This window comes from Vicia villosa, linkage group LG3, assembly GCF_029867415.1.
Source record: "Vicia villosa cultivar HV-30 ecotype Madison, WI linkage group LG3, Vvil1.0, whole genome shotgun sequence".
NCBI lineage: Eukaryota > Viridiplantae > Streptophyta > Magnoliopsida > Fabales > Fabaceae > Vicia > Vicia villosa.
The window spans coordinates 206141365-206152236 of record NC_081182.1 but is presented as its reverse complement, the minus strand read 5'-3'; the positions used below and the strand labels follow the sequence as shown (position 1 = coordinate 206152236).

Here is a 10872-nt window from a genome sequence, read left to right as displayed (position 1 = left end):
TTCTTGTTTTATTGATAATTTCATTTTAATGAAACAATGCGAGATAATCTTAACATATTCAAACCTATATTTGATCACTCATCTCCTAAAACTCCACACTGATACAGAATAGAGTGGTCTATCACTCCAACAGGATATAGAGTGGTCTATCACTCCAACAGACAAGCAAACAATCATTTTCTTCTTTAAACTTGTATTTATGACTATATCGCTGCAATAGTTAGTCACTTCGATCCTCCCATTGTAACTCTAAGGTACCTTCGCAAATCCAACCATTTCTAGCCTTCTAATCCATTTCTCAACCTTCTCGTGCCTCTCCTTTCTATCACTAATAATTAGGGTGGCAAAACAGGTTGTGGCCCGTCGGACCGGCCCGCACATCTGTCATAATTTTATGACGGGTTGGGTTGGAATTTCGGGTCCGCCGTCTATCATACTCTGCCCCATCAAATTTGCCGCCCGCCAATGCTCGTCCTGCCAAAATCCGCCTCCGCGCCAGAGTCCGCCGCGCCTATTCGTTCAGCCCGACGCGCCTTAAATCCGCCCTTTTTAAATTAATTCTAGTCATTATAATTCTTGATTGTTTTATTTTATACATTTATTTGTGAACATATGTAACTTTTTAAGTAACATTTCTTAAGCCAACCTGCCACCTTGGCGGGGTGACGGACTTGTTCGTCCCGCTCTTTTTTTAGCGGACGTAAGATGGGATAGACGGTCCGTTTTGCCACCCAGTGAGTGATTGTAACATTTTACTTAAATCTCTTTTAAATACGAGTATCTGATTTGTGCACTAACAAGTAGTGGGAAGTTGCATAGGAAGATACGTTGATAAATAGTAAAAGTAGTTCAATCATTTTTCTATTTCTTTCTCATTCTCTTCCATTTTAAACTTCATCTCTATCATACTTTGTGTGTCCTCTAAACCTTCTCTCATTCCACTTCACTTTTTCCACCTCTCATACTTAGCTTACACACTGCTTCATCTATAATTTTCTAGTCAATGATAAAGTCTTACACACTGCTTTACTCCACTCCCTTTCCTAGCAAGTGGTGGGAAGTTGCATGGTATGTAGGAAGACATGTTGCTAAATAGTAAAAGTAGCTCATTCATTTTCTATTTCTTTCTCACTCTCTTCCATTTTAAATTTCATCTTTATCATACTTTCTCTGCAAGATAAAATCTTCATTTGCTTGCTTACACCTATACTTATTGGTAAGTTCCTTTCCTCTTTTTTATTTACTGAATAATCTTTTACTTCATATATATTTTAATTTTGTGTCACTCTAATTTTTTACATCTTATCCTAATTTTTATATTTATTTTCAGGTTTTCAGAGAGATTATAGTCTCCTCGCATATTTACGGGTAATTTATTTCTCTCTTTTTGTAACTTTTATTTGAATCTAAAATTAAATTAAATTTTCAGTTAATTTATTTTTTGTTTTTATTTTATTAAAAATATATATTTATTCAATTATTAAAAGTAAACATAAATTATAATTATTCAAATAAAATTTAGCCGCACCTTAAATTTGAGAATATAAAGGCATAATAGGTGGTACAAACTCCAGATCCACCATTATATTATTATTATTATTATTATTATTATTATTATTATTATTATTATTATTATTATTATTATTATTATTATTATTATTTTTTGATAAACATTATTTTCTTCTTTTGAAAGAACGGAAAAATATAAATAATTTTATAAGATAATTGTGACTAACTTTAAAAATATTGAGAAAGAAAAGTTTAAAAATTGAGAAAATATATTTCTACATTTTGTTGAAAAGTTAAAAGTTTTTAATATATTTGGTTTCTTAACTAAATTATGAATGATATTTTTGTAAATAATATTGCTGCTTGAAATTTTTTGCACTTCAAAAAATTCATATTATATAGAAAATTACAGTTCGTTATTTATAATCAGAATACTACTTTTGATCTATATTTTTTTAATAAAAAATATTAACATTTGACCAGGAAAAAAAATTCATAGATTCTTATCCATGAGAATTAAAAGAAGATATAGGCCTTTATCTTTTAGCTTTAATATTTTGAATGATTTTTATAAAAAAAAAAAAATTAGAATTGTTTTTAAATTTGTTTTTTATAACTTGAAAAATTAATTTTGACAATCAATAACATAAACATGCATTATTGAGATCAAAATATAATTTAAATCGTAATTTTTAAAAATATATATATTTAATTTTCTTTTATAAAAAACTACATAAAAAAATTAAAATTAAATAATTTTTAAAAAATTTAATATCCAAAATATGATAATTTTTTATGAAACTATACTTCTATGTAACTATCCCCCGTGGAATGTAAACCAACGACTCAAAGTCTTTTCTCATTCCACTTTACTTTTTCCACCTCTCAGTCAACCAAGTAATCTTTCTCTAAATATTCTCAGATCTCTTAACTTGCATAATTTTGTATTGTCTCTAATTATCAGGTTCTCTTTTCTAGAAGATAAAATCTTGCTTACACCTATACTTATAGGTAATTTCCTTTTCTCTATCTAAATATTTTTTTTATTCTATTTTTTAATAATTTTTTACTTCATATTTTAAGTTTGTGTTACCTCTAATTTCTTGGATCTTATCCTAATTTTTATATTCATTTTCAGGTTTTCTGAGAGGTTATAGTCTTCTTACATAATTTTTACGGGTAATTTATTTCTCTCTTTTGTAATTATTTTTGAATTTAATTGATATGCACTGACAGTGTATAGCAGTTTTACACCGTCAGTGAATCGTGACCGTTAAATACTTATTAAAATTTAACTTTTATTTTAATTATTTATAAAATGATATTTGTGAATGGTTGTGATGCACTGATTGTGGAAAGAATTTTACACTGACAGTGCATAGTAATTAATCACATTATTTTTTCATTTTCTTCGAGTGAATACTAATTTTCTACTTTTATTTGAGTTTGCAATCAAATTCAATTTTAAATATATATATATAATATATATATATATATATATATATATATATAATATATATATATATATATATATATATATATATATATATATATATATATATATATATATATATATATATATATATATATATATATATATATATATATATATATATATATATAAAAGTTTAATGGAGATATTGATTGCGTGTATAAATTTACTGTTATTTTTATTAGAATGCACCTAGGTTCTTTATTTTGTGTTTAGTTTCTTAAAACGAAGAGAACCATATCCTTATAATAGAAGAATACAGAACTATTTCATAATATAGAGAAAACCTATCAGGATCTTGCTTATATCTCTAATCTATTTTTGTTTCTGTGTGTGACAGTAAAATAATGAAAGAAATGATTGTGGAGGCATTTCTTTCGTCTTTTTTTGGTTTTGTTTTTGAGAGTCTGGCTTCAAGTAATTTAACAGACTACTTCCGTAGAGTTAAAGTTGACACACTGGTGGATAAACTTGAGTCTATACTCAATTCTATCAACAAAGTCTTGGATGATGCAGAGAAGAAGCAGTACGAGAATCCAGACGTGAAGACATGGCTTGGTGATGTTAAACATGCTATGTATGAAGCCGACCAACTCTTGGATGAGATTGCCACTGATGCACCGTTGAAGAAGATGAGAGCTGAATCTCAACCATCCAGCAGCGTTGTTTCCAACTTCATTCCAACTTTTACTAATCCATTTAAAGCTAGGCTCAAAGAATTGATAGAGATCCTAGATTCTCTTGCAGAGCAGAAGGATAAGCTGCAACTAAAAACAAGAGTGCGTGCTTATAACAGAGATGGAGCCGTTTCGAAATTTTCAGAAAGACTACCAACTACATATTTGGTGGATGCGTCCCAGATATATGGTAGAGATGATGAGAAAGATGAAATGGTTGAGTTTCTACTTTCAAACAATGACAGTGGCAACCAGACACCGACACCTGTATCTAGCATAGTGGGTCTGGGAGGGATGGGCAAGACCACCTTTGCTAAGCTTGTGTACAATGATAGTAGGATTGAAGATCATTTTGAACTTAAAGCATGGGTTTATGTTTCTGAATCTTTTGATGTTGTTGGGCTCACCAAAGCAATTCTCAAGTCATTTCATTCTCCAGCTGATGATGAATCTATTCTCAATTTACTTCAACAGAAACTGCAAGACAAACTAATGGGCAAAAAATACTTGCTTGTTTTAGATGATATCTGGAACGGGAATGCAGATTGTTGGGAGCAGTTACTACTTCCTTTTAATCATGGATCTTATGGAAGTAAGATTATAGTGACAACACGTGACAAGGAGGTAGCAAATGTTTTGAAATCCTCCAAGTTACTTGATTTACAGAAATTGGGGAAAAGCGATTGTTGGAGTTTATTTGCAACACATGCGTTTCATGGCAAAAATGTGTGTGAAAATCCAAACCTTGAATCAATTGGCAAAAGAATTGTGGAGAAGTGTGAAGGATTGCCTTTAGCTGTAAAAACAATGGGCCAACTCTTGCGGAAAAAATTCTCTCAACATGAATGGATGAAGATATTGGAGACTGATATGTGGCGTTTATTAGATGGGGACAACAACATTAACCCAGTGCTGAGATTGAGTTACCATAATCTACCTTCCAATCATAAACGTTGTTTTGCGTATTGTTCTATATTTCCTAAAGGTTATTTGTTTAGAAAAGTTGAATTAATTAGGATTTGGATGGCAGAAGGTTTGCTTAAGTGTTGCAGACAAGAAAAAAGTGAAGAAGAGTTAGGTAATGAAATTGTTTGTGATCTTCAGTCAATTTCATTTTTCCAACAATCATTCCACTATTTCTTTGACATGCATGACCTTGTCAATGATTTAGCTAAATCAGTGTCAGGAGAATTTTGTATGCAAATAGAGGAAGCCAAGGTGGAAGGTATCCCTGAAAGGACACGTCACATTAGGTGGTCTCTTCAATTAAATTTTGTTGAAAAATTACTAGAGCCAATTTGTGAACTTAAGGGACTACGCAGTCTGTTACTAAAAGGCTATCCTTCTATGTTGATAAGCAACACTGTGCAGCGTGACATGTTTTCAAGACTAAAAGATTTGCGAATGTTATCATTACATGGTTGCGGCATCTCAGAGGTAGTTGATGAAATAAGCAATTTAAAGCTTTTGCGTTATCTAGACCTTTCTCTTACTGGAATTTCAAGCTTACCTAATACCATTTGTATGTTGTGTAATTTGCAAACACTCTTGTTGCGTGGCTGTTCCAAATTGACTGAGCTCCCTTCAAATTTTTCCAAACTCGTCAATTTACGTCATCTTGTACTTCCCTATTCTATAAAGAAAATTCCAAAGAATATAGGAAGTCTAAGCAATCTCCAAAACTTGTCTTGTTTTATAGTGGAAGAGCAAAATGGATCAGATCTTAAGGAGTTGGAGAAACTAAACCTTCTTCGTGGAACAATTCATATTAAAGGGTTGGGTAAAGTCATTGATCCTACAAATGTTGCTACAAGAATTTTGAAAGATAAGAAGTATTTGGAAGAAATAGATATGACATTTGATGTTGGAAGAATTTATGGCGAATCAATAGTTGAAAGCAATGCATCTGTCTTGAAGGCTCTTCAACCAAATAGTAACTTGAAGATGCTCACCATTAGAGAGTACAGAGGTAATAGCTTTCCAAATTGGCTAAGTGGTTGTCATTTACCCAACTTAGTATCTCTTAAATTGGAGTACTGTGGATTATGTTCCCATTTGCCACCACTTGGGCAGATCCCCTCTCTCAAGAAGCTTTATATTTCAGGCTGTCATGCAATAAAGATCATCGGAAAAGAGTTTTCCAATAATAACTTCAAGTATCTTGAATCTTTAAGTTTTGCGAGGATGAACAATTGGGAGGAATGGTTAGGTATTGAAGGATTTCCTTTACTTACAGAGCTTTCTATTACAAATTGTCCCAAATTGAAAAGGATATCACTGCCTCAACACCTTCCTTCATTACAGATGTTGGTGATTACTGGTTGCAAAATGCTGGACGTATCAATTCCCAATGGTGATAATATCACAGTCTTGTATATAAAGGAATGTGATCGAATTTTATTAAATAAATTGTCATCCAGCTTGAAAAAGTTTGTCCTTGGTAAAGTTGAGTATGTTGAATTCTCCATGGTTCATTTAATGAACTGCCCCTTTCTGGAAGAGTTGGTGTTGGATTTCAAAGACTTTGTAGAATGTCCCTCTTTGGATTTGTGTTGTTATAACTCTCTGTTGGAACTTTCAATAACAGGATGGAAGTTCTCCTCCTTGCCTTTTTCATTACACTTGTTCACCAGTCTTACACATCTAAACATCTGTGGTTGTCCTAAATTGATAGCTTCGAAAGAGGAATGGGGTTTTCTTCACTTCAAATCTCTTCGTGGTATATGTTTTGAAAATTGCCCTAGTCTTGAGCACTTGCCAGAGGAGTGGGGTTCCGTTGGGTCTTTGAAGATTAGAGACTGTCCATTACTTAAGGAAAAGTACCAAAAGGAGGGAGGAGAGCATTGGCATACAATTAGTCACATCCCTTATGTGGAAATTGACGATATTTTGCAGGAATAGATTGAGGGGTAGAAATGAGGTGTTTGTCACAGGCAAGTACAACCCATGTGTTTATTTTTTCTTAATTTTTTATTTGGCGTAATAATAACACTGTGTTTCATTTTGAACAGTGGAAAGTCTACCTGAAGCTCAAAGATATTGCAGTCCAAGACATACCATTGTCATCAACATGAAGCGCAACCACTTTCCTAATCTTTTCATCAATTCAAAAGTATGTGTAAATAAATAAAAAATTGGATTTCAACTTTTTTCGATTATTGTGTGGTTAATAAGAATCTGTATTTCCCTTTGTTAATTTTCTAGTTTCCCTTTTCTGTAGTGTATATTGTGTCTACCTACAAAACATTAAGACTGGATACTGTAATATTCTTATTATGCTATTGATCATCATCTCATGTTGTGCAAAACCTATTTATATACAAAGTCTCTGTCTACCATGATCTTATCAAATTCCTTGGGGTTCATGCTTCATAAAATTCTTCACAGTTCTTTCTTTTGACAATAAATTGTGTCTTCCTGATAAATTTGTACCATACATAGTTTACAGAAATATATCGGAACAAAGTTGTCTTCAGAAGGCAATGATGTTCTTAAGGAATTTAGAGCTATGAAATATCATAGTACTGCTTCACTGATGACCAATGATTATCCTTTGCATAATTATGTACTTTCTCTCAAGTCTGTGTGACTAGTTTGCATGTGGTTTATGAATGAAGATGTCTTCTGAAGACACTGATTTTTTTTACTAGTTTGCATGTGGTTTATGTACAAAGTAGTGTAATCATTTTCAATTATAAGCTATTTTCACTTCACTTTTCTAATGTTTCTTAATTTCTACTTCCGTGGTAAATCTTATTTATGATATGATGCATGGGAATTCAATTCTCTCTTTATATAACACAAGAAATCTCTTATACTTAACTTCTTTTATTTTCTGGTTTTTTTATGAAGATGCACCTAGGTTCTTTATTTTGTCTTTAGTTTTGGGAAGAACGTATACCTTGAACACGATCCCGATACTGACACGGAGACACCGATAATAATTTGAAAAAATAAATAAATTGTACGTCATAACAAGTGTCGGTGCAAGTGTCCGATACCTACATAGGTTTAGTTTCTTGAAACTAAGAGAACCATATCTTTAAGAGAAGAAACATAAGTATCTATCTTGTTAAGAGACTCTCAAGCTTGTATTATGTCACACTTATATCTCTAACCCTTTTTGGCGTGACAGTAAAATAGTGGCAGAGATGGTTGTTGAGGCATTTCTTTCGTTTTCATTTGGTGTGGTTTTTGAGAGGTTGGCTTCAAGTAATTTAATAGGCTATTTCCATAAAGTCAAACTTGACACATTGGTAGCGAAACTTGAGTCTATACTCAATTCTATCAACCAAGTGTTGGATGATGCAGAGAAGAAGCAATACGAGAATCCAGACGTGAAGACGTGGCTTGGTGATGTCAAACATGCTATGTATGAAGCTGACCAACTATTAGATGAGATTGCCACCAATGCACCGTTGAAGAAGCTGAGAATCGAATCTCAACCTTCTACTAGCAATATTTTCACTTTCATTCCAGCTTTTACTAATCCTTTTGAATCTAGGATCAAAGAATTGATTAAGATACTAGATTCTCTTGCAGAGCAGAAGGATAAGCTGCAACTGAAACTGAAACTGAAAAAGTGGAAGTGGACACAATTTAATATTTTTTTGAATGTTTTCTTAAGACAATGATGTTTTAATAGGACTTGAGAAGAAATCTGGAGAAGACCATACTTTGCACAACAAAGCCACAAGGAGAAGAAATATGAGAAATGTATTCAAGTCCGATATCTGCATTTTATACAAGGCATCCTCTTCAACCTCTGACTCTTTTCTCAGAAGTTTCATTTTATTTTCAGTCACTTTTCAAATTAGTGTTTGTTTACTCTTTCTTTGTGAAATTCAATAAACTAGTACTTTCATTGCAATATTTTATAGTTTTGATCGGGTTGATTACAGCTTCTCAAGAATGGTAACATGTTAAATGAATGTGTTTTGTATAATACAGAATACAGATGCAAAAACTGCTGTAATTGTTTGGGAATTGTTATAGATTTTTCATTATAACTTGATAAATATATAGAATGATACTACATAATAGTACATGCAAATTACTATATATAAAATGAATTGATTAACGTTAACAACGATACAAGGTGGATAACTTGTTTGTGTCTAAAAAAAAATAATAGTGGAAGAAGAGATGAGAAAATGGCAAGAGAGAAGAAATTAAAGTGGAAGACTTTTAAAGTGATTAAGTGGTGAATTGGTTATGTTATGTGGTAATTGTAAAAGAGAGAAGAAATTTACCTTTCCCATATGGCCCACATATATAAACAAAGAGAAAAAGAAAAGTTGTATGAATATTTAATTCATCAATATAATGAATTATGTATAATTGTTAACATATTTAACACCAATTTTTTTTAGTAGGGGTGACAACGGTAAGATCAGTGCGAGTTTTACACTACATAAACTTGCACTCGAAATCACCACCCAAACTCATTCAACTCGGATTTTCACTCGTTGGATTCGAGTTTTTTTACCTGAACCCGCAACAAAACACATAAAATATTGTTACAATATTGAAATTTTTCATCAATTTTCCTACAACTTATATATATATATATATATATATATATATATATATATATATATATATATATATATATATATATATATATATATATATATATATATATATATATATATATATATATATATATATATATATATATATTTAGGGGCACTTTTTTAATGAGAATTTCTTTGGCCACCTCCTTACCTTCTAGTCCACCTCTGGTGAAAAACCCAGAATACCCCTGACTTCGGAAATGCATTTCCGAAATGCAAGAAAAAAGTGTTTTCGGAGATGCATCTCCGAAAGCGCATTTTTTTTTAAAAAAAATTTGACTTATTTTGGAAATGCACTTCCGAAAACACCATTTCGGAAGTTCATTTCCGAAATACTGCGCGTTTTGCAGATTAAGCAAAACAGCCCCCTCCCCCTAATCATTTACCCTAATCTTCTTCCAAACTCACACCGCAAGAGATTTTTGTGCAAACCAGTTCCAAGCTACCTCAAAGGCTCCATCTACTTGCTCTATTACATTCAAAAGTCCTCCAATCTATTCAATCGGTAAGCATTTTGATTTATGATTAAAATGTATATTAGGGTGTTTACAAATAGCAAAAAATGTATTAGGTTAGGTTTATATTGATATTTAGGATGTTTAGAATGTGTAGACATAGGTTTGATGTTTGGTTTAGGGGTCTGCCATGGAAGTTGCAGAAAACTTCCTCGCATGGGTGTTTCGGAAGTTCATTTCCAAAAACACCTCCATCCCAGTTTTCGGAAATGAACTTCCGAACTGTATCAGAATTTCAATTATTTTTGTTTCTTCTTTTGTCTCGCATATTAATCGATTTCAATTGTTTACAAGAACATGTCAGGCAACCAACCAGCACGCATCAGACAGGGGAGAGAGTCTCAGACTGCGTCGGCTAGACGCGAGCGGGCGGCGGCGCAGCTGCCGTCGACCCAGGGATGGGGGCAGGGCCGGGGACGCCGTGTGCGAGTTCCCGTGGACGTGGGAGAGGGTACATCTGGTTCAGGATCTAGGAGTCGGCTGGCTCGGGCATCTTCTCCCCGCCAGCGAGAGGAGGAGGAGGAGGTGGCGGCAGTGACTTACCACAAGCCGGAGGGGGTACCGGATGTTGACCCTCCAGCCGGAGAGGATGATGAGCAGGAGGACGGCTATCCAGGAGGGCCCTTTGACACCTCCGTGCTGATTAGCTACCACGATCACGTCGCTCATCGTATCTGGGAGGGAGAGGTATTTTTTATAATTTAACCGTTTAATTGTCACCATTTTTTATAATTTAACCGTTTATTTGTCGCTTATTTGATATATGTTGCTTATTTGTTTTTTTATAACAGGAGCGAGAGCCGTTGAAAATGGTTAACCACGCCCGGAAGATTTTCAGTCTGTTTAAACCAACAGCTGAGTGGTTTAACGACCATGTGCGAGGTTCAGGGCTTAGCGGGCTCGGCATGACGGGGTACACCACCATCAGCACCGGCATGCAGGGGGCATTTGTGGAGCGCTGGCACAAGGAGACGTCCTCTTTCCACTTGCTGGTTGGGGAGATCACGATCACCTTGCATGACGTGCAGTGTCTTCTCCACCTGCCGATTAGGGGGCCGCTACTCACCCACTCCAAGATCCAGAGGGTCGAGGCCATTGAGTGG

The 10872-nt window shown here is 33.7% G+C and overlaps 1 protein-coding gene across 3 annotated transcripts; it reads left to right on the top strand.

The window, feature by feature from the left end:
* The first annotated feature begins 898 nt into the window (after positions 1-898).
* On the top strand, positions 899-6985 carry LOC131593381 (putative disease resistance RPP13-like protein 1). 3 transcript variants are annotated; one of them, XM_058865860.1, is made up of 6 exons: positions 899-1216; positions 1331-1368; positions 2474-2520; positions 2648-2688; positions 3342-6611; positions 6690-6985. In XM_058865860.1, exon 5 carries the CDS (start codon positions 3349-3351, stop codon positions 6577-6579), a length of 3231 nt encoding a protein of 1076 aa, XP_058721843.1. In that variant the 5' UTR covers positions 899-1216; positions 1331-1368; positions 2474-2520; positions 2648-2688; positions 3342-3348; the 3' UTR covers positions 6580-6611; positions 6690-6985. The 3 variants fall into 3 exon arrangements, with proteins under 3 accessions (XP_058721843.1, XP_058721844.1, XP_058721845.1); XM_058865861.1 differs by lacking the exons at positions 899-1216; positions 1331-1368 and having other exon boundaries at positions 1387-2520; XM_058865862.1 differs by lacking the exons at positions 899-1216; positions 1331-1368; positions 2474-2520; positions 2648-2688 and having other exon boundaries at positions 3172-6611.
* The last annotated feature ends 3887 nt before the right edge of the window (positions 6986-10872 follow it).

What these genes read in the sequence shown, in the direction of transcription:
- LOC131593381 (XM_058865860.1), top strand. Translation starts at nt 3,349, where the DNA reads ATGAAAGAAATGATTGTGGAGGCATTTCTTTCGTCTTTTTTTGGTTTT.